The sequence below is a fragment of the Zootoca vivipara genome, chromosome 6 (genome assembly GCF_963506605.1).
Source record: "Zootoca vivipara chromosome 6, rZooViv1.1, whole genome shotgun sequence".
Lineage (NCBI taxonomy): Eukaryota > Metazoa > Chordata > Lepidosauria > Squamata > Lacertidae > Zootoca > Zootoca vivipara.
The window spans coordinates 19853101-19877240 of NC_083281.1; the positions used below are offsets into that span (position 1 = coordinate 19853101).

Below are 24140 nucleotides of genomic sequence, written 5' to 3' on the forward strand. Positions count from 1 at the left end.
TGTTGATTATCTCTGTGGTAGTGTTTGTTATGTGTATGGTGCCACCCTACCCTCTAACATAAAGGTAAAGGTAAAGGGACCCCTGACCATTAGGTCCAGTCGTGACCGACTCTGGGGTTGCGTGCTCATCTCGCATTATTGGCCGAGGGAGCCGGCGTACAGCTTCCAGGTCATGTGGCCAGCATGACAAAGCCACTTCTGGCGAACCAGAGCAGCACACGGAAACGCCATTTACCTTCCCGCTGTAGCGGTTCCTATTTATCTACTTGCATTTTGACATGCTTTCGAACTGCTAGGTTGGCAGGAGCTGGGACCGAGCAACGGGAGCTCACCCCGTCGCAGGGATTCAAACCGCCGACCTTCTGATTAGCAAGCCCTAGGCTCAGTGGTTTAACCCACAGTGCCACCTGGGTCCCTCTAACATATCCCAGTGCAAAACTGGGGCACGTGTCTTCTGGTCTGCATTCATGTGCAAGTCATGTGACCCAAAAATGGGATGTTCTGGACAGTTGATGGTTATGTGCCACGGGCGCCCTGGGGGGGTTATGTGGACTGCCCAGGGGTCCGTAGACCACCAATTGGGAGCCACTGATTTAGATAATTGTTATGATTTAGATCAGGCATCCCCAAACTGTGGCCCTCCAGATGTTTTGGCCTACAACTCCCATGATCTCTAACTAACAGGACCAGTGGTTGGGGAAGATGGGAATTGTAGTCCAAAACATCTGGAGGGCCGAAGTTTGGGGATGCCTGATTTAGATCATTAACATTTCTCTTTTTTGGGGGGGGGGGAATCTCTGTAAGTCAGGAAATCTCTCTAAGCCTCCTTTCTTGCTGCTCTTGTCTACACAAGCCCCTCACCTTGGCCTCTGGCCTTCTCTTTTTCTGCCCCCATAGGTTCATGTGTGCCCACTTGCCAAACCAGGTTCTGGAGAGCATCAGCCTTATCGACACCCCAGGGATCCTTTCTGGTGCTAAGCAGCGTGTGTGCCGAGGTAAGGCCATCCCGCAGGGGGGCAGGATTGAGGGCAAGGATGCTGAGCTGCTCAGGCTAATCCTGCCCCGCTGTGTGGGCTTTCCCCCACTCTCTTTTGGTGCTCATTTATTTTGTTCCGACAAGCTGGAAGGTGTGCAGAGGAGGGCAACCGAGATGATCAAGGGTCTGGAAACCAAGCCTGATGAGGAACGGTTGAGGGAGCTGGGTATGTTTAGCCTGGGAAAGAGGAGAGAGGAGAGGAGATGTGATAGCCGTCTTCAAAGATCTCAAGGGCTGCTGCACAGAAGAGGGAGCAAGCTTGTTTTTCTCCTGTTCTGGAGGGTAGGACTCGAACCCATGGCTTCAAGTTACAAGAAAGGAGATTCCAGCTAAACATCAGGAAGACGTTTCTGACAGTAAGAGCAGTTCGACAGTGGAACGGACTCCCTCGGGAAGTTGTGGGCTCTCCTTCCTTGGAGAGTTTTTAACCAGAGGTTGGATGGCCATCTGTCATGGATGCTTTAGCCGAGATTCCTGCCTTGCAGGGGGTTGGATTGGATGACCCTCGGGGTCCCTTCCAACTCTACGATTCTATTAATCAATTCAAGTATCTCTCCTCTGCCTTTCATGGCACACTGCCCTCACAGAGTCGTTTACATAAAGTAGGAAAACACACAAATAGAACAATTTCGAGAAATTCATCTGTTTTTCAGCAGGAGTGGAGAACCTCGGGCCTGGGGGATGAGTGTGGCCCTCCAAGTCTCTCTGTGTGGCCCCTGCTGCTCTCTCCAGGCCTCAGGCCTCACCAACCCCACTTTGTGCCTTCCTCCTGCTTGCTGGGGCTGATGGGATTTGTAGTCCAAGACTTCTGGAGGACACCAGCTGAAGGAAGGCTGTCCAAGGTTGTGCCTCTGCATGACTCTGGCCACGTCCCTTGCCACGGCGTGCCTCAGTTTCTCCTCTTGAGCCTGCGCCCTATACTGCAGAGCCTCATGCCGGACGCTGTAGGTTCCTTGGCTATGTCCCCAGTTGCAGCTGGCTGTGACAGATCCCTGGGTGTTGCCCTGGCCCTTGGCCAGACCAGCTCTGCCATGTTCCTGCCTGCAAGGTCTGGGGCTGGTAAACGTTGATTCCAGGCCTATTTCAAAGGAAACAAAAGCACGTAGCGTATTCATTTCAAAACAAAGGAAGCAGCTGGACAGAGAGGGGAGAAGTTGAGTTAGGAGGTGGCAGGGGGGGAGACTGAAGGACTTGGACTAAGGTTGCCAATTGCCCCCCACCCTCCCCACGGAGGGGGGGGGAATTTGGAGTCCAACAGCATTTGGGAGAGCAGAGGATCGCAAGCCCTGATGTAGCTACCGTGTTTCTCATATTTTAAGGCATCCCTACAAAATAAGGCATGGCAGGATTTTCCTGAGGTGGAAAAATATAAGGCATACCTCGAAAATATGCCGTACCGGGTGGTGGAAGAAGGTCTGTGGCAAAGAAGGGTTGCTGCTGCTGCGTTAACCCCCGGGACCTGGCTGCAGCCTCAGCGCGCAGCGCGCGCAGCCCCAGGACCCGGCTGCAGCCTTTGTGCACCACGCGCGGACATCCGGAACCCGGCTGTAGCCGCAGCGCGCGCAGCCCCAAGACCCGACTGCAGCCTTTGCGCACCGCGCGCGGACACCCGGGACCCGGCTGTAGCCTCAGCGCGCAGCCCCAGGACCCGGCTGCAGCCTTTGCCTGCCGCGCACGAAGACCCGGTGGGAGCAGGTCTGTGGTCTGTACAGGTACCGGTACTTAATTAAAAAATAAGACATCCCTTGAAAATAAGCCATGCTGTGTTTTTTTCAGGAAAAAATAAATATAAGACGTGTCTTATAATATGAGAAACACGGTATTTAAAAGCGTTCTGGGGAATTCAAAATATTGCACACTACGTATGGCCTTATCCACACTTCTGCTCCTGCTGCAATTGCTAGGCACGGGTCTCGGATTTATAGGCACAGATCCAAGCAAGTTTTCTTGGTCCCACTGCTTTCCCTAGGAAATCCCTCTGTTTACCGCTGAATCGGAACAAGCGTCAATCAGGTTGTGGAACAATATTTGTTCCGATTCAGCAGTAAACAGTAGGTTTCCCCAGGGACAAAAAAAAAAACAGCAACATCCCTACAAATCGCAGAGCCGTGCCTAGAAACTGTGGCAAAAGGGAAATGTGAATGAGCCCTTTTTGGTTAGAGTTGCCCTAATAAAGATATTTACCGAATACAGATTTTGTATTTTTATGGGCCAATGCAGTGACCTTAGCTGTTGACCCCCTCCAGTGACTTTAAAGCACATTCCCCTCCCCACAAAGAATTCAGGCAACTGTAGTTTGTTAAGGGTGCTGGGAACTGTAGCGCCATTAGGGGTAAACTACAGTTCCCAGGAATTTTTTTTAGGGGGGTGCTTTTAAATATATGGTGTGTACACAGCCTCTGACACCAGCAGTATGTGCAGGAGTGGAACAGGTGAAGAAGAGAAGCCTTTTAAGATTGCTAATGGAGGTTAAATAAACAAATTCCTTCAGTAGCACCTTAAAGACCAACTAAGTTTTTATTTTGGTATGAGCTTTCGTGTGCATGCACACTTCTTCAGATACTTCAGATGCATGCACACGAAAGCTCATACCAAAATAAAAACTTAGTTGGTCTTTAAGGTGCTACTGAAGGAATTTGTTTATTTTACTTCGACCCAGACCAACACGGCTACCTACCTGTAACCAGAACTAATGGAGGTTGTTTTTGTTTTATGAATGGTGTTTTATTCTGTTTTTAGATTTGGGAGGTTTTTTAAAAGTTGTCTCATTGCCCTTTCGTTATCACTGTGCAGATTTCATTCGCACTTCTTCGTGTGCCGCCCTGGAATCTTTTGAGGAAGGGCAGTCAAATAATTTATTGTAAGCAAATAAAGTTTCCACTAGGCTTTATCACCACTAGAGAGGACAAGGTTTTTCCTGCTACATTTCTGCATGTCAGGCTTCTGTCAACACGAGCAGGGCCAAGGGAGGGGGACAGAGTTCACAACACAACCATATGACACACACACACACACACGCAAACACACAACCTGATTGTGTGAACGGAAGATGAGAGTCAAGAGGTAATGTGAAGTCAGGTCCACAGTGTTTGCTGCTTGTGTCAAAGGACAAGATGGCATCCTCTCATGTTACTCGTTGGAATCAATGAATACGACTAACTTAGGTGCCTTAATTTCAATGGATCTACTCTGAGTAAAAGCTACGGTAGTTGGATACCAGACCATTATTCAGCATTCACAGGCCCCTCCAAGTGTCGCTATCTTCCAAGGACAGCCCCAGATTTACAGAAGCCAGTCCCAGTTTCTGATTTGATCCCAAAACACCCCACTTTTCCTTAGGGCATCCCTATTTTCATCAGAGAAACGTTGGAGTTATGCGACCCCCCGAGCCAAACATATAAGTAACTATACAACCTTTAGAAGACATCTGAAGACAGCCCTGTATAGGGAAGGTTTTTTGTTTTTTTTCAAGTTCAAAGTTTTATTATATTTTTATATATGTTAGAAGCCACTCAAAGTGCCTGGGGCATCCCAGTGAGGTGGGTGGGGTATGAATAAGAAAATTATTGATTGAGGAGGACATCCCTATTTATATTGGAGAAATGTTAGAGGGCATATTTTCGTTTGTATACTTTGCTTGATATGCAACCTCTTGGTTTGTTTGCTTTTTTGCATTCCCGGCCGGGTGGCAAAACGAGGCTGTTTTTAGAGTCCATGACTGGCCCCCGTATTTGGTTGATAAACTCTGTTTGGCTTTGTCTGCAAGGCTGCTGTCAAGAGGTCCAGAGAGTGGGGGCTTTGCAGAAGAGGCGGTAGGGTGCATCTCACGACTCGCTAGGCAAATTGTGTTGGTCGGACAGGCTAAACACACACACACACACACACACACACACACACACACACACACACACGGATTACAAAATGCAAGGAAACATTTAGCAGATGTAGGAAGGAATCGGTTACAAAGGCAGCTATTGAGCGGGAACAGAATGTGCGCGAGAGAGAAGATAAAGCCGTTCTAAGATGTGCTATCCTCATTCCAAGGTGTGTCGAGGGGGCTCTTGAGTTCAGATGTGAGCATGCACCAGGGGAGATGGGGAAAAGGGGGGTGCCAAAAATGTCTGAAGGGTGTATGAAGGACACGCGTCACGGGAGACGTCCTAAGGAAAACGCAGGACATTCTGGGATTGAATCAGAAATTGGGACGGCTTCTGTAAATCCGGGACTGTCCCTGGAAAATTGGGACACTTGGAGGAGCCTGTGAATGCTGGATAAACAGTGTCCCTGGAGGAGCTGCTGTTTCACAGGGGTTTTTTGTTGGTTGTTAGGGATGAACAGAAGAGAAAGCTGCAAGAAGCCTTTGCTTGCGGGGAGAATTTAGTGGGCCTTGCTCCCAGGGATGGGGCATCCAGCTCTTTTCGTACACAACTGGGGCAGACATATTCCCCGCAAAGTCCCCCCAAGAGGATAGGGTGGGGAGAGCCCGTTCATGCTTTTCCTGTGACGCTCACATTCCTGTACTCGTCTCCCCTTGGGACTTTTGCCTTCCACTGCGTGGGATGGGTCAGCTCAGGGCGGCTTTTCATTCCCACCGAGAGGCAGGCCTCTCTCAAGCTCTCTCCCTCTCCCAATATTTCTTTGGTTGCCGGGGCACCCCCGGGAGAACCCTGTACAGAGATAGCACAGGTTTGCTGCATTCCTTCCACATTTTATACATGAAAGTATGTGGGGAATCTGGATAGACCCCGCCTTGGCAAACAGGGCGAAGTGGAAACTGGGAAAGGCTGTGCGCCCTGGACAAATGGCCTTGTTTATTTGGGAGGGTTAGCCAAGAATCTGCGTTCCTGCGGACGAGGCACTCCTCTGACCCCTGTAGCATGGTGTACAGTTGTGAGCTTTCTCCTACAACCGGGTGTTAGTCCAACATCCCTGGGCGAGGCTTTTCCAACCTGGTGCCCTCCAGATGGTTCGGACTACAACTCCCATCAGCCTCTAGACTGGGGGGGTTCTCCAACTCCCCCCCCACCTCAGACTACTTGAAAATGGCAGAGCATTTAATGGTTTTTCTATTGCATTTCTATTGCTTCTTTTATTATACGATATTCTGTTTTCTAGTATTAGAATGGTAGAGTGCAATGAAATGCAATATGAGAAACAAAAGAAGCAATTTTAAAAAAATTGCAGTTAAAAATTAATGTGGAGGTGGCTGTGAACCACCTGGATGAAACCCACCAACCACAGTCTTTGATCCTTTGCTCTAGGCTAGGTGTCGTGTTCTAGAGGGCTTTGCAACCGCTGGATTTTGACGGCAAAGCTTGATCCTAGGTGGCAGCCCCTCCAACAAACCTAGGCCTCCGAGTGCATCCATCTGAGCCCCTCCATTCATTCATTCATTCATTCATTCATTTTTATAGTCATTTATTTGACCCCGCTCGTGAGCCAGAAAGGCTTACAATCATTGGGAGTAAGACTGCCCCTGCCACTCAGGCTTGCTGTCTGAAGACATGACACAAAAGGAAAGGGGATAGGGAGGAAAAAAACCCTCCAGCATTAGTTAAGAGTTCTAATGTGTCTTCTTTCTAGCAATGAAGGGTGAAGTAAGTTTTCTACAGCAGCTGCTTCTCAGGCCAATGGTTATTCTCCCCGACCCCTTGCCATGAAGCCCCCTCAATGGCGCCTTGGTCAATGAATGGCGCCAGAGTGCGCAGCCCCGAATTCCAGAGAGTGCTAAACTTAGAGGCACATAGCGGCGCCACTGGCCTGTGGCCCTCAGAAAGTTGTCCCAGGAGGGCATACGGCCTTCTGCCCCTGCCGTGGGCCATTATGACTTTGCAGGCCCGAAGCCTGGGTGAGGCCTAGCTGGCGCAGAAGCCTGCCTCCCTGACTGGGGCCCCGGAGGGACTTTTACGAGAGTTTGTAATACAAATGGGAGCGGGAGAGAAGCCTCTGCCAGTCTTGTGTCTGTGGGAAAGAGCAGCCCTTGCGCCATGGCAACGGAGCGCACAGATGATTCACTTGCGAAACGCTGAGGAATGTCTCCTGCATGCCAAGGACGGAGGAGGAAGGGCACATTTCCAGGGCAGCACAAAGCGTGCACATGTGTAGATACAAAGGTAGTAGTAACTAGGAAACTGGGTGGGCCGAGCAAGCGCTGGGATTAGCCTGGCATGCAAACCAAAATTCACGGGGAGCCCTCTGTTGCAAGGCCTTCTTCTTCCCCGGCTCCCCTCGTCCTCCGGCTGGTGTGCTGCCTCTGCTGACCACTCTCGGGTTTCGTTGTGTTTTTATATTTGCAGCAGAACGAGGTGGTGGAACGGACATTGCAATGCAAATTATACAGAAATCGAAGAAGTAATAAAAAATTAAAAGCCATGCAATGGGAACAGCGGGCAGAAAAATCATTAAGTGCTTCCGAACGGCCCTTTGCAGCAGCCGTTCACCAACTTGGTGCCCTGGAGGTGCCCTGCGCTACAATTGCCAGCAGCTTCATCAGCCAGCATGCTGGGGCTGATGGGAATTGTAGTCCGAAACATCTGCAGGGCACAAACATGTTATAGACAGGACGGAACAACACCACAAGTTCCATTTGATAATTAAATGTTTGCATTCAAAGGCAGCTCCACTTCAAATTTGGTTGGCGGAACGGCTTAGTTTGAAACGGAGCTGCCTTTGAGTGCAAACCTTTGGTTCCCAAATGGCACAAGAGGTGGTACAAGAGTGCTTCTGAGCATGAGTGGAGTACACCTCCCTTGCTAGTGAATTTGTGTAAGTTTAGGATTGCCAAGCAGGGCTTCTGAGCTAGAAAGCAGGCCTTCCTCGAGCCCCAACAACCCCCTCCTTTATGTTTGCTCTTGGGGGGGGGAATCCCATCGGCCAGTAGCTGTCCCGACATCATCTAGCGGCCTAACTCAAGGTACCACTGAATTGGATGCACAGTCCCCCAGCCATGTATGGTATGACATTCTGCAAAGCTCAGCAAACCTCCAGCTGGGGGGGACCTCAGAAACTGCAACTCCCTAAAGCACCAAAATGCATGAGGTCCCTGGGTTGCTTGCAGCTTACAACTTTTTGTTGTTGTTTAGTCGTTTAGTCGTGTCCGACTCTTCGTGACCCCATGGACCATAGCACGCCAGGCACTCCTGTCTTGCACTGCCTCCCGCAGTTTGGTCAAACTCATGTTCGTAGCTTCGAGAACACTATCCAACCATCTTGTCCTCTGTCGTCCCCTTCTCCTAGTGCCCTCAATCTTTCCCAACATCAGGGTCTTTTCCAAGGATTCTTCTCTTCTCATGAGGTGGCCAAAGTATTGGAGCCTCAGCTTCACGATCCGTCCTTCCAGGGAGCACTCAGGGCTGATTTCCTTAAGAATGGATAGGTTTGATCTTCTTGCAGTCCATGGGACTCTCAAGAGTCTCCTCCAGCACCATAATTCAAAAGCATCAATTCTTCGGCGATCAGCCTTCTTTATGGTCCAACTCTCACTTCCATACATCACTACTGGGAAAACCATAGCTTTAACTATACGGACCTTTGTCGGCAAGGTGATGTCTCTGCTTTTTAAGATGCTGTCTAGGTTTGTCATTGCTTTTCTCCCAAGAAGCAGGCGTCTTTTAATTTCGTGACTGCTGTCACCATCTGCAGTGATCAAGGAGCCCAAGAAAGTAAAATCTCTCACTGCCTCCATTTCTTCCCCTTCTATTTGCCAGGAGGTGATGGGACCAGTGGCCATGATCTTGGTTTTTTTGATGTTGAGCTTCAGACCATATTTTGCGCTCTCCTCTTTCACCCTCATTAAAAGGTTCTTTAATTCCTCCTCGCTTTCTGCCATCAAGGTTGTGTCATCTGCATATCTGAGGTTGTTGATATTTCTTCCAGCAATCTTAATTCCGGCTTGGGATTCATCTAGTCCAGCCTTTCGCATGATGAATTCTGCATATAAGTTAAATAAGCAGGGAGACAATATACAACCTTGTCGTACTCCTTTCCCAATTTTGAACCAATCAGTTGTTCCATATCCAGTTCTAACTGTAGCTTCTTGTCCCACATAGAGATTTCTCAGGAGACAGATGAGGTGATCAGGCACTCCCATTTCTTTAAGAACTTGCCATAGTTTGCTGTGGTCGACACAGTCAAAGGCTTTTGCATAGTCAATGAAGCAGAAGTAGACGTTTTTCTGGAACTCTCTAGCTTTCTCCATAATCCAGCGCATGTTTGCTATTTGGTCTCTGGTTCCTCTGCCCTTTCGAAATCCAGCTTGCACTTCTGGGAGTTCTCGGTCCACATACTGCCTAAGCCTGCCTTGTAGAATTTTAAGCATAACCTTGCTAGCGTGTGAAATGAGCGCAATTGTGCGGTAGTTGGAGCATTCTTTGGCACTGCCCTTCTTTGGAATTGGGATGTAGACTGATCTTCTCCAATCCTCTGGCCATTGCTGAGTTTTCCAAACTTGCTGGCATATTGGGTGTAGCACCTTAACAGCATCATCTTTTAAAATTTTAAACAGTTCAGCTGGAATATCATCACTTCCACTGGCCTTGTTATTAGCAATGCTTTCTAAGGCCCATTTGACTTCACTCTCCAAGATGTCTGGCTCAAGGTCAGCAACCACACTACCTGAGGTGTACGAGACCTCCATATCTTTCTGGTATAATTCCTCTGTGTATTCTTGCCACCTCTTCTTGATGTCTTCTGCTTCTGTTAGGTCCTTACCACTTTTGTCCTTGATTATGGTAATCTTTGTACGAAATGTTCCTTTCATATCTCCAATTTTCTTGAACAGATCTCTGGTTTTCCCCATTCTATTGTTTTCCTCTATTTCTTTGCATTGCTCATTTAAGAAGACCCTCTTGTCTCTCCTTGCTGTTTTTTGGAAATCTGCATTCAGTTTCCTGTATCTTTCCCTATCTCCCTTGCATTTTGCTTGCCTCCTCTCCTCCGCTATTTGTAAGGCCTCGTTGGACAGCCATTTTGCTTTCTTGCATTTCCTTTTCCTTGGGATGGTTTTCATTGCTGCCTCCTGTATAATGTTACGAGCCTCCATCCATAGTTCTTCAGGCACTCTGTCCACCAAATCTAAATCCTTAAACCTGTTCCTCACTTCCACTGTGTATTCATAAGGGATTTGATTCAGATTGTATCTTACTGGCCCAGTGGTTTTTCCTACTTTCTTCAGTTTAAGCTGGAATTTTGCTATAAGAAGCTGATGATCTGAGTTACAGTCAGCTCCAGGTCTTGTTTTTGCTGACTGTATGGAGCTTCTCCATCTTTGGCTGCAGAGAATATAATCAATCTGATTTCGATGCTGTCCATTTGGTGATATCCATGTGTAGAGTCGTCTCTTGTGTTGTTGGAATAGAGTGTTTGTGATGACCAGCTTGTTCTCTTGACAGAACTCTATTAGCCTTTGCCCTGCTTCATTTTGAACTCCAAGGCCAAACTTGCCAGTTGTTCCTTTTATCTCTTGATTCCCTACTTTAGCATTCCAGTCCCCAGTAATGAGAAGAACATCCTTCTTTGGTGTCATTTCTAGAAGGTGTTGTAGGTCTTCATAGAATTGGTCAATTTCACTTTCTTCAGCACCGGTAGTTGGTGCATAAACTTGGATTACTGTGATGTTAAAAGGTCTGCCTTGGATTCGTATCGAGATCATTCTGTCATTTTTGAGATTGCATCCCATTACAGCTTTTGCCACTCTTTTGTTGACTATGAGGGCCACTCCATTTCTGCTACAGGATTCCTGCCCACAGTAGTAGATATGATAGTCATCCGAACTGAATTCGCCCATTCCCTTCCATTTTAGTTCACTGATGCCCAGGATGTCGATATTTATTCTTGTCATCTCATTTTTGACCACATGCAGCTTACCTCCACTCATAGTTCTTACATTCCAGGTTCCTATGCAATATTCTTACATTCCAGGTTCCTATGCAATATTTTTCTTTACAGCATCGGACTTTCCTTTCGCTTACGAGCCTTTCGCTTTACAACTTACACAGGCCTAGATTTCACCACAATAAAAGCATGGGCCTCTTGTTCTCTGCCTTCAGACATGAGGAGCTGTTAGTATTTTTTAAATCCCCCCCTTTTTTAAAAAAAACCCAATTGCGAATCAGGACAGATTTCTCCCCCAACGGATGGTAAAAGTTTCTCCTTCCGTGCTATGGTTTTGCCAGCCTGGGCCTGTCTAGATCCCGCCCTGCTCCTTGGCTCCCTTCTCCTGCACACAGCCAGGGATCCATGGGATTCCTGAGCAGAGAGGAAATCCTCGCAGCGAGTCGGCACAGGCCGGAGTCAGCCGCCTGCCCTTCAAAGTGAATTACGGCGGGGATATGCCGCTGCCGCTGCCAGGCTTCACTCAAAAGCTCCAAAAGGCAACCATCTGGCTTTGGAAACACACCTGTGGGCTTCATTATCTTCCTAATATTCAAATATTCCTTTTTGTCTGGCACCAAGGTGCAGGCTGCGCACGCCCTGCACACTTAAAGCACATTTAATGTGCATGGCTTTCCCCCAAATAACCCTGGGAGCTGTAGTTCACCCCTTGCAGAGCCGCTATTCCCAGCACCCTTAGCGAACTACAGTTCCCAGGAGCCTTTGGGGGAAGTCACGTGCTTGAAATGCATGGTGTGTTTGCGCAGCCAAAATAATGGTAAGGCAGTCTTTGCTGCAGGTTGGGGTGCCCTCCTACTCATTCTGCTAACTGGGGGCTGCCTAATATCTGGCTCTCCCTGCACCACCATCACTAACAACAACAACAACAATTTATTTATATGCCACCCATCTGATTGGGTTACCCCAGCCACTCTGGGCAGCTTCCAACAAATTAAAACACAGTATCAGTGATTGCACAAACCAAAGAAAAATGCCTTGGAAGAGCAGGGCTGCCGTGTTCCTCCCTATCTTTGTATAAAAGTGTGCAGGGTTCCCCCTCCTCTGCTCCTTCTCTTTTGCACGGCAAAACAACCATCCCTCTCTCCAGCCAACCCAGCACATTCCACACTCCCTCTTTTGCTGGAAACCCTTCCCTGTTCAGTTCAGAATTTGCTTGGAATTTCTTAAGCATCTTGGTGAAAGGAAACTCACCTTTCCCCTGCTAATTTGGCAATCTAATCCACATTAGTTTTAGCAAGCCATTTGCTGGCCCATGCACCAATGTTAACTGGGTTTCCCCATCGGGGTTTGGATTTGTTCATTAGCAAAACCCAGGGAGACATGACGCCACAATGCAAAACCACGAGCTTCCAATTATAACCGACGCAAATCGATTGGTTTATCCGCACAGCAGTGCTTTGTTTCATCATGCACATAGGAAGCTAGCTTCTACTGAGTCAGTATTTCCTAGCATGGCTCTCCAGGATTTTATGAAAGGGGACATTGCCAGCCCTTACCTAGAGAGGCAGTAGGTTGAACCAGAGGCGTTCTGCATGAAAAACGGATGTTCCGCATCTGACCTATGACTGATGCGCTTTGGCCCATTGTGGCTCCTCTGCTGGTTGCTGAAATTTGTTGCTGTTGGCGATTCCACAGGCCTGGCAGGGTCCAGATTAGCATTACGGTATCAAGAGTTCATCCCAGCAGATAATGTCCCAGCAGATAATGTCAGTGCCTAAAAGGAGCCTGCTAGATCAGGCCAATGGCCCACATCCTGCTCTCACAGTGGCCAGCCAGAGGTCTGTCGAAAGCCCCAAAACAGGATCTGAGCACAACAATACTCTTCCTCACCTGCGACTTGCAGCAAATGATATTGAATGGTGCCACACAAATGCACCTTACAGCATTGCCTTTTAGGAACTATAGGGCGCTCCTTCCCTTCTCCCGAAACAATGAGCCTGCAAACAAAAGATCTGGATGGAGGGCAGTGAGAAACAATGGAAAGAGCTGGCACATATTGAGAAGATATTTGCCAAGTCAGAAGCTGGTTGGTTACATGGTCCGGTCACATAATCTTACAGTGAACAACGAGAATATCATCCGGAGCAGTGACGCTCAGTCTGGCCGCACACACGGAGAATCTTGTACCATCTCAGTTGGAGAAAACCTCAGGGGTGTTCTAAATACACCTGTTGTTGCGAATCGGACAACATATTCGTTGCATTTATACAGTATCCTGCTTATTTCTCCAAGAAGCTAAAGGTGGCCTAGGTGGTTCTCCCTCTCCTTATTTAACCCCCACAGGCCTGTGAAGTAAGGGAGGCTGAGAGGAAGCGACTGCCCAAGGTCACCCTGCGAGCTTCATAGCTGAGTGGGAAGTTGAACCCTAGTTTTCCCAGGTCCTAGTCCAGCACTCTAACCACTGCACCATACTGCCATTTCAAACCAGGCCATTCTGAACTTTGGCAGCACCTCTGCTTGAAACTAGCTGGCTATGCCGTAAGCTGCTGGGGCACTGCCTGCCAGTCAATGGTGCATTGAGTGACCCTGAAATCTCCAACTTTCCTGTAAAGGTAAAGGTACCCCTGACGGTTAGATCCAGTTGCGCACGACTCTGGGGTTGCGCGCTCATCTTGCTCTATAGGCTGAGGGAGCCGGAATTTGTCCGCAGACAGCTTCCGGGTCATGTGGTCAGCATGACCAAGCCGTTTCTGGCGAACCAGAGGAATGCAAATAGCCTCACAGGAGTCATGCATGAGAATTCTTGTGCATCTGGCAGCATTGGGTGTGTCTGGTCAGATTCCATTGTGTCAGTTACATTTTGCAGGAAAGACTTAGAAACATTTGTTTTCACACCACCTCCTCTGCTTTACTAAATAAACCAGGGAAGGGTGGAAATTCCTTCTCCAGGGAGATACATTCACTCCTTGAACACCCACTGTTCTCTTGGGCCAGATCTTTCTCTGCCAGCCACAGGCTGCTCATCAATTGGGTCTGGATCCAGCCAGAGCCCTTGGAGCCTGCTATCACCCAGAGGGCAGGCACTGGCATGGGCTGCCTGTCTGGAAAGTTGGCCCCTTATCACTGGCTGAATGGTGTGCTAATAAACCAGAAGGAGAAAGAAAGAAACCTGCAGAAAAGCGGCACTTTGTAAACTCATAGTTTGCAGACACACACACACTCTCTCTATATATATATGTGTGTGCAAGAAGGGAGAATTTATTTGGCTTGTAAAATTCACCGGAAATGCAGTAGCTGACAAGGGCAACAAGGGCCCATTAGCCATGACTGTCAATTTCCTGCCTGGACTCCCATGCTGCAGTAGTTAATTCCTTAAATACAGGGGCAGCCCCCCCCCCCAGCCCAGCACAGCCTGGCTCTAGCTGCTCAGTAGTGAGGCAAAATGCACTCTGCACACACTCAGGGGCACTTTCACCTTTTGTTATTGTAACACATATTCCAGGTGGTTGAGCTGTGATGTTCAAAAAGGGACCCTGCACCTCCGCCAGAGCTCACACAGGCTTAAACCCTGTCCCGTCATCCTTTCCAGGCCTGCCCTGGGGGCAAACCAGGGAGCAGAGAATGGTTCCTTTGTCTTGACCTTCTGTATCTCTGTCTTGTGACACCAATCCGGAGCAGCGTATCCCAGATCCTTCCACTTGGGCAATGCATGAGCCATCGTTCGGGTGACCTCTGGCAACCCCTTTTCCCGCTGGTGCTTCTCTAAGATAAGGCTGCGCGGCCGGCCACCCCTCCCTCTTTTATTTAGATCTCCCATCTTTATTATTTTTCTTTAATCGGTCAGAACAATGAGGGCTCATTGCTCAGACTTTCCTATGGAACGGCTCGGTTTCCTTTTTTGGTGCTATGGAACAAGCCCTTCTGAACTTCGGCTGCCAAGAGGCGGGTGAGAGAGACTGAGAGGGGTGGCTCTGATCCAACAGCTACGAAAGCTGCAGAGCTTGTTTAGATTTGGCAGGGATGGAGAAGAGGGAGGGGGCTGGGGAGAGTCAAGTACAGAGGCGGGGGGGGGCAGACTGCTTTTGCTGGACAGGAAGAGGGGCAGCCAGGTTGCTGGGAGCAGGGGACATGACCAAGGGGTATATAATTGGGCACAGATAGAAATTGGGTGGAGAAAAGGTTTTCTCCCTCTCTCATGACCTTGGAATTCATGGGCATTCAGAGAAATGTAAAGAAGAAGTTTCAACAAAAGAGGAGTGGACTGTAAAACGATTGGACTATATGGAGATGGCGAAATGGATGGCAAAAATAAGAGACCAAGAATAATAGCCACTCAGGGCGGCTAACAACAAACATTACTCGCCCAAAAATGGAAAGAAGCAGAAGTCCCAGCAAAGGAAGATTGGTTTCAAAAACTTACGGAATATGCAGAAATGGCGAAACTTACCAGAAGAATAAGAAATCAAGATAACAAACTTTCTATAAAAGAATGGAGATGGTTGATTGAATATTTACAGATAAATTGTAAACGGATAAGAACATTGGCAGGATTATTGTAATAACCTGCAGTTTGATAAGAGTATATATTTAAAGCAGACAAATGAGCAAATTAAGTTAATTTGGATATGCAGAAGATACTAAAAATAAATTTAAGGAACCGCAGAAATAGGGGGAAGGAAGTCGGGTTTCGAAATGTTAAAATGATTGTAAAATCAGTGAAATGTATAAACCTGAAAAGCATAAATAAAATTTTAAAAATTTAAATGGCAGCAACCCCCCTCAAGCTGCTTCTTTCCCTGAAAGTGAGCTAAGATGCTGCTTTGCAGGGTGTGTGTGTGTGTGCGTGTGTGTGTGTGTGCAAAATAACCTCTCATTTGTGGGAATGTTCAGGGATGCAGGAGAGGATATATTGTTTGATTACTGTACTGTATATTCTTTCCTACTTGTGTTAACAAGTTCTACAATTTAGCAGAGTAACACTCCCCTTTTTAAACTTGCACAGCGGATACGTTTGCTCAGGCTCGCTAAAGCCTCTAAAATAAGTTACCTGGTAATCTCCCCTTTAGATAAAGCTAAAGGTAAAGGGACCCCTGACCTTTAGGTCCAGTCGTGACCAACTCTGGGGTTGCAGCGCTCATCTCGCGTTATTGGCTGAGGGAGCCGGCGTACAGCTTCCAGGTCTTGTGGCCAGCATGACAAAGCCGCTTCTGGCGAACCAGAGCAGCGCACCAAAACGCCATTTACCTTCCTGCTTGGAGTGGTACCTTTTTATCTACTTGCACTTTGACGTGCTTTCGAACTGCTAGGTTGGCAGGAGCTGGGACCGAGCAACCCCTTCAGTCCCTCATAAAAGAAATAGACACAACACAGTCTTCTATAGAAGTATAAAAAGAGTTTACTCACTCCTTCTGTTCACAGATGGATCCCAGAAGGCAGGTTTAAGTTACAAAAGTAATATACCTGGAATCTATCCCATAAAGAGATAGTCCCTTTGTCCTCTGTTGCATAGCTGCCAAGTCTCCCGTATTCCCCGGGAAACCCCCGTTTTTCCAGCCGTTCCCAGTTGGAAAAACGGATTTTTTTTTTTGTTTTTTCCCGGTTTACTTACCGGCTGTGGGAGGCTCCTTCTGTGCATGTCTGGAGTCTCTGGACATGCGCAGAAGCGATTTCTGGTGGCCATTTTGGAACTGGGTGGAGCATGCTCAGAAGCGACTTCCGGTGCTGCTCTACCCAGTTCCAAAATGGCGGCAGCGCTACTTCCGGTCTGCCGATCCCTTATTTTTCCGGCAGGAACTTGGCAGGTATGCTCTGTTGGCTGGAAGCCAAGAGAGCATCTTAGGCTAAGCAGATGTTGCTTCTTCGACGAATGTAGTCAGAGAGAGATGGTGTCTATTCCTATGCGATTGTTACCTGCACAGGTGAAGCCACGCCCACCTCTGGTCACATGTAGAGGAAGTCTGTCCCAGCCTAGGAGGAAACAGGAAGTTCTAACTGGCTGGTCCAGACATCCCCTTTGTTTGTCCACTCTAGGGATGTTGTACTTGACTGCTCTGTGTTTCACATCCCACATTATTCCACAAGGCTCTCTCTTCTCCTCCGCAGGCTACGACTTCCCGGCAGTGTTGCAGTGGTTTGCCGAGCGCGTGGACCTCATCATCCTCCTCTTTGACGCCCACAAGCTGGAGATCTCAGACGAGTTCTCGGAGGCCATCCGGGCCCTCAAGGGCAACGAGGACAAGATCCGGGTGGTCCTGAACAAGGCCGACATGGTGGAGACGCAGCAGCTGATGCGGGTCTATGGCGCCCTCATGTGGTCGCTGGGCAAAGTGTTCAACACGCCCGAGGTGCTGCGTGTCTACATCGGGTCCTTCTGGTCGGAGCCCCTGATGATCTCCGATAACCGACGGCTCTTTGAGCTCGAGGAGCAGGACTTGTTCACGGACATCCAGAACCTGCCTCGGAATTCTGCCCTGAGGAAGCTTAACGATTTGGTCAAGAGAGCCCGTCTGGTCAGGGTGAGTACTTGGGTGGCCACAAAGTAGACAGGGAAGGAGAAGAATTTCCTTGGACAACAAGGAGATGTTCAGTAGATCGGGGCTGGGAAAACCCATGGCCCTCCAGATGTTCTTGGACTCCAGCTCCCATCAGCCAGCAGTCATCAAAGGTGATGGGAGCTGTAATATGACAACATCTGAAGGCACACATGTTCCCCACCCCCTGCGGCAGGTAAGGCATTGCGATGGGTTATGAGAAAGGAGGTTCTGACTAGACATCAAGAAGAGCTGTCATAGCCCTGTCCGTGTCCTGTTGCTGATCAAGAAGGGGATAGGAGTCTCCAAGGAACACTTGCCTGAGAGCAGAATCCACATATGAAGTCAGGGGACCCAGAGGTCAGGGAATCCAGATGACCACAAAGACAAGGGTCCAGTCTAGAGGTCAGGGAGTCCAGATGATCACAGAGACAAGGGTCTAGATCAGGCACCCCCAAACTTCGGCCCTCCAGATGTTTTGGACTACAATTCCCATCTTCCCCGACCACTGGTCCTCTTAGCTAGGGATCATGGGAGTTGTAGGCCAGAACATCTGGAGGGCCGCAGTTTGGGGATGGCTGGTCTAGATGGAGAGCAGGAAACAGCAAGGCAGGGCCAGGAACCACAGGCATTGTTTCTGCTGCTGAGAGCTCTGCTTAAGAAGGCTGAAGCCAGCTGGTTCTCATCAGTGCCTTCTCCTGTTCTTGAAGGCTGATCAGTTGCAGGTGACATCATTCCGCCTTCTTCTCCTTCAGGCTGCTGTTCAGCAGGTGAAGCTGACTCCTGACCCATGACAAGAATTTTCAGCCAGTGTTAGGACAGTGGAACGGACTCCCTCGGAAGGTGGTGGACTCTCCTTCCTTGAAGGTTTTTAAGCAGAGGTTGGATGGCCATCTGTCATGGATGCTTTAGTTGAGATTCCTTCATTGTAGGGGTTTAGAACAGATGAACCTCTGGGTTCCTTCCAACTCTATGATTCTATGACCCAGTAGTTGGTCAATGACAATAAGCTGTTGGTCAACGACAGTAAGATAATGTTCTGTTCTGATGGTTCCCAAACTGCCCTCGTCCCCCAGTGTGCTTGAAAATCGCTGAGAGCCTTGGCCATGGGTAGGCAAACTAAGGCCAAGGGGCCGGATCAATCCAGCCCACGGATGGTCCGGGAATCAGTGTGTTTTTACATGAGTAGAATGTGTCCTTTTATTTCAAATGCATTATTTGTGGGGCATAGGAATTCGTTCATTCCTCCCCCAAAAATATAGTCCTGCCCCCCACAAGGTCTGAGGGACAGTGGACCAGGCCTCCTGCTGAAAATATTTGCTGCCTCCTGGTCTTGGCGGACACTTATTAATTTGCCTGCTTTTTGTAGCACTTGTCATGCACTGCACTACCGTAGATGTTGTATGATTTTTACTTGTATTTTTACAGGCCCACTCCAGACCACCTGAATGATGCTCACAGGCCACTGGTGGTCCACGGACCCCAGTTTGAGATGCCCTGTGGACCAGTTCCATTAGGAGGAAGGGAAGTGCAGCCTCTGCCCTTTTCAGGGGCGCTCCATTGCAGCCTTGAATGCTCTGTTGCAAAACATCCTTGGCTGGCGGTGGAACATTCCCTTGCAATGGAATTGGAGGGCAAATAGGCACCGCGTCTTGAGAGAGACGGCTTCGCTGGGTTGTGAAAGGCAAATGATCCCAAAGGGAGATCTGTCGCAGGCAGGGAGCTTCTCCAACAGGAGAATATGGCATTCACTCCCTCAAGCAGAGATGTCCCATTGCAATGGGGGTAGTTGCAGCAACGGAGCTGGGGTGGGAATTCTGTTGTAGTCACCCATAGGATACAGTGGCTTTGAAATGGGACTGGAAAGGAGAACAGGAATTGCGCACTGAGAGAATGTCATGTTACAAGAGACCGTGATATGGGTGTGTTGTGTGAATGAATGACACAAGGGAGGTTATTCTTCCACTGAGGTGGGGATTGAAGGAAGAGCAGGTATTATCCCATTTGAACAGCCGTGTGTGTGTGTGTGTGTGTGTGTGTGTGTGTGTGTGTGTGTGTGTGTGAGAGAGAGAGAGAGAGAGAGAGAGAGAGAGAATATTATTGACTGCATAACTGTTGGCCAATGGGGTAATTTCCCATCACAACCACGGATAGGTGGAGACAGCAAGCATTATTGAATGGAAGGATATTCCAGCGTTGCAGACCTGTTTGTGAATGAAGGAAGGGTTTGGCTGATGCTCCACACAGTGAGAAAATATGGGGTTTTAATGGGGTTGTGGGGTGAGGACATACAATGGCAGGCTTTACCTATCAGGCTATTGTACCAGATTCATTCCTGAACTTCTCTTCACCCATACTGAGGATGGACTCCCATGCTGTGGTTCATCCTACTATTGCCCTCCTTCAGCTGCCTCCAACTACACTGCTTTTCCTTTTCAAAAGGATTGACCTTAAGTAATAGGATCGCACAGACCCTACTTGCAGAGGGGCCCTTCCACTATACCACCCCCATTCCCCTTTTTTCTCTGTCGCAGGAGACCGAGGCTTGTCCCGACGCCCAGTTTTTAATTGCTGCTTTTCCTGTTCTCCAGAGCAATTGGGAAGGGACTTCATTGCGCCTCCCCCTCCGAACAATGGCCCCGTCCCCGCAGAGGAAGCTCGTATTGTGCTTCAGGGTACAATGTGTTTATGGGCTCGGCCACCCCTTTCCTATTTCCCAACGCTTCCCTCTGTGTTTTGCTCTGGTTTTCTCGTTAAGCACGTTCCTGAAGAGGTGGCATCTTCCGCCTTCTTAATTAGATGAATGACGCCGCCTCGTTTCTCTCCTCTCAGGCCTGTTGCTCTGGGTACGCAGAGTAGCGGAGATGGGTAGAGGAGCCTGGTCTCGCCCAAATATCTGTCCTAGCCATAGATCAAATCCTGGCTCCCACATCTCACAAATAACAGCATTAGCTATTTTTGACCCATCAGAAAGACAGTCTTTTAGCGAGCCAGGCATGAGTCTGAGGTCCTGGAGGCTGCTCCATGAGGGTGGGAGGAGGGCACCGTCCTACAAACCTCAGCCTGCCCTCAGCCAGCCTCACACCTCTCTGCCCTCTTGCTTTTGACCAATCCAGAGAGTAGCACAGCCTGTCACCCTCTCCCTCCTCAGTTTCCATAGAAATCGGCAGAGAAGATGGGGACCAATCTAGAATCAGCTGCTTCTGCCTGTCACTGGCACTGACTCCAGCTGCTGTTGGCATCCCTGCCTTCCGCCCTACCGTTGCCAAGATAGAGAGGGAAGGGGCAACCCACCTTTTCTGGTTTGGTTCCTATCCCCACCCAGTTTTGGACACAGCCTAACCCACTGCACATTCTGTCGCCATCCACTGCCGGCATTCAGTCGCCTTTGAAAGGAAACAACAGCAGCAGCAACAAACCACTATTGTAAGGATGGTGAGGTGGCGGATGTTGGATTACAACTCCCATCAGCCCCAGCCAAGATGGTAAGCTGCAGTCCAAAATAACTGCAGGACGCCTGGTTGGGGAAGGCTGATTCCTGCACTGCAGGGTGTTGGACTAGATGATCCTTGGGGGTCCCTTCCAACTCTACAGTTCTATGATTCTATGTTTCTGTGATATATGGGAAGCACATTGAATGCCTGAAGGCTCTGTATGGAGCTGGTAAGTGCCCCTACCAAATTACTTAATTTTCAACTGGTTGACAGTCCTAACATTCATATTATAATAATAACTTACACAGTTCTGTGTGGGATCCTCATCTGACAGCATCACCACGTCTTAAAAACAATGGTTTGTGTGAAGATTTGGAGGGACGAGAGGGCACATAATCACATGGATAATTGGCTGCTTGCTGGCCTTAAACAGCCTCCCCAAATCTGCCACCTATAGTGGTCTGCCTTGCCTTGTCCAATGACAGGGCCGGCCCAGGCTTCAGCTCCTCAATGTTCCCCTCTGTCGGCATACATAGCTGACTTAGGTCATGTCTGCACTGTGCATTTAAAGTGCTCTTATAGCACTTCAAACAGTCATGGCTTCCTCCAGCGAATCCCAGGAACCATCGTTTGTTAAGGGTACTGGGAATTATAGTTCTGAGTGGCTAAACTACAGTTCCCAGGATCCTTTGAGGGAAGCCTGATGCTTTGGATGTATAGTGTGGCTGATGTGACTTAGAAATATGGGAAGCTGCCGCATTGATTTGCTCTTAGAAAACACTGCACAGATTAATTCTAGGCAATCTGTTCCAGCAGCAAGGAGGCATCACTCCTTCTGCCAGCTCTCTCTCTCTCTCTCTCTCTCTCTCTCTCTCACACACACACACACACACACACACACACACACACTTGCAGATTCTTTACAAGGTTCTTCAGTCACCCAGAAAACGAGCCAGCAGTTACCCAAAAGTTCAGGAAGCTTCTGTTTTCGCCCCCAGATTTCTCAGCCTTATCTTTTCCTGTCACCTGTAAGGATGGGTTTGTATTACAAGGGCCCTCCAGTGGCAATTTCCTCCTGGCTTTGGAAAAAGAAAATAACACAAACCCACCAAAAAAAACAGCTGGGTGGCTGTACAAGGAAGGACGCCAAGGCCTCTGCAGTAAATTTTTCTCCAGTGTCAGGCACACCAACCCTGGAGTTGAGGACTGAGGACACGTCCACACAGCCCTCATTTCGGGATGGGGGTTGTCATGTGCTGGCAAATTCAGGCTCCACGATAGAAGCTGATTTGGGCTCCTGAGCAGCAAACCTTCCCACTAAAAATTGGACTTTTGGCAAGGAGGGAAGCGTGGGGTGATAGTGCTTGCTTTGACCCAACGTACTCACCGTGCCTTTAAAGCACACAGGACTCTCCCCCCCCCAAAAAAAAAGAATTCTGGGAAGTGTAGTTTATTAAGGGTGCTGAGTAGGGCCCGGTATCCTTTGCGGGAGAGAGAGCCAACTTTGCGGTGCGTCTGCAGCTATTAAAATCCCTTCCCCGCAAACTAATCAGGATGAATGCTCAGTCAAAAGATCGAAGGCTGAAGTAGCATTGAAATGGGATGACGTTTTAACTGCCCTCTCACACCACTGTGAGCACAAATCATCAAAGATGCACAATTAGAAAGGACCCTCACTTTATCCATTTCTGATCAGAGGCCCAGGACAGGATTTACAACCTGGCTCCTGGCTCCCTCTCTGCGGACGTTTCCTCTGCTCATCTCTCTCCTACAACCCCTGCATCCTGTCTTGCCTGGGCTTCTGAGCCTCTCTCATGCCCCAGACGTCAGCCGCTTCAGCTTGGCTGCCACCTCAAGGGTTGATGAGCCGAGCCAACGACAACGTGGAGATTTCCTAATTCTCCAGACAATGAGCTGGGCTGCTTTGCACAGGAAAGTCCTGGGCCATAAATCCAGCCGGTGGCTGGGGAGACGACCCCAGCACGGCCGAGAGGGGTGGCACCCAAGTGGTTGGAATCCGTCTGTTAGCCAGGAGTCCAGAGGAGAGGCTGCAAACCCTGCTTTAGGCTGCTCTCGAATGTTAGAATCTTCTTCTTCAGTGCTGCATCACTCCAGTCCTGGAAGGAACACAGTCAGTTTTTATGTGCACCAAGTTGGGGAAGCCGGTGACGCTTTTGCTGGAAGCCTGAAGCTAGCATTCCAAAGTGGTCGGTGACTTCTACCCTCTCAAGCTTCCTGGCCCTTTTTGGCTCTGTAAAAACACCTTTTCCTGGAAAGAACACCCTGCCTAGCACAAGTCCAGGATATCTGCTTCAGCACATCTTTCTATCCCCACCTACTGCCTTGACTTCTTTCTGCACCCTCTTCCTGTTCTCTTCCTTCGGCACCGAAATGCTCTGCCTGAATTCACTTAACCTTTTGCTTGTCTCCATGCTCCCCACTTGGAGGGCCTGAGGACATTCCGTGACATCACAACAGCTCAGCCACTCAGGGCCAGTCCTACCTTTCGTCAGAGTAAGGTGGCAGATGCTGGTGTGTGTGTGTGTGTGTGTGTGTGTGTGCAGCTAAACAATGTTGGAGGACAGTCACTAGGTGTATGCCACAAAGCCTGCCCTGCTTGCCCTAAGCAAGCCTGCAACCCTCAAGTGCGGCGGCGGACAGGTTCCTGTTATCGGTGCTGAAGGAACGCCCCCCCCCCCGCTAGCTTTTGAGCATTGAATAGGAGGCAGTGTTATCTTGTCCTTAGCCTCAGGTGGCAAAAAAGCTTGGGCCAGCTTGCAACCAGTGGTGAGCAAAGAACGGGGGGTGAGGGAGTGTTTCTTTTTTCTTTTGGAAAAAAGTATATTGAAGTTTTCACATTACAATAGGGGAGGAAAACCCAAACTACCGTAATCTACAGGAAATAAGAAAGATACTGAAGAAAAAACAGAAAAAAGCTACAAAGATACAAGATATATATCTTAAATTTCATCCTGAAGATTAGTCAGAGCAGACCCATCAAAATAGGCACAGCTCCAATTAATTGTGATGGGCGGTATTCAATACATCTATTATTATTATTATTATTATTATTATTATTATTATTATTATTATTATTATTATTTACTTATATCCTGCCCATCTGACTGGGTTGCCTCAGCCACTCTGGGCAGTTTCCAACACAATGTAAAAACACAGCCAAACATTAGATATTAAAAAATTTCCTGATAAAGGCTGCCTTCAGGTGTCTCCAGAAAGTTGTGTGGCTGTTTATCTCCTCGACATCTGGTGAGAGGGCGTTCCACAGGGTGGGTGCCATTACCAAGAAGG

At 48.7% G+C, this 24140-nt stretch overlaps 1 protein-coding gene across 1 annotated transcript in view; it reads left to right on the plus strand.

Moving 5' to 3' along the window:
* The window catches only part of EHD2 (EH domain containing 2), a 40201-nt gene that overhangs the window by 8611 nt on the left and 7450 nt on the right, over positions 1-24140 (plus strand). Inside the window, exons 2-3 of the mRNA XM_035118042.2 lie at positions 898-995; positions 16970-17382. Of these exons, the coding sequence (XP_034973933.1) occupies positions 898-995; positions 16970-17382 (511 nt within the window). The remainder of the gene's footprint in view (positions 1-897; positions 996-16969; positions 17383-24140) is intronic.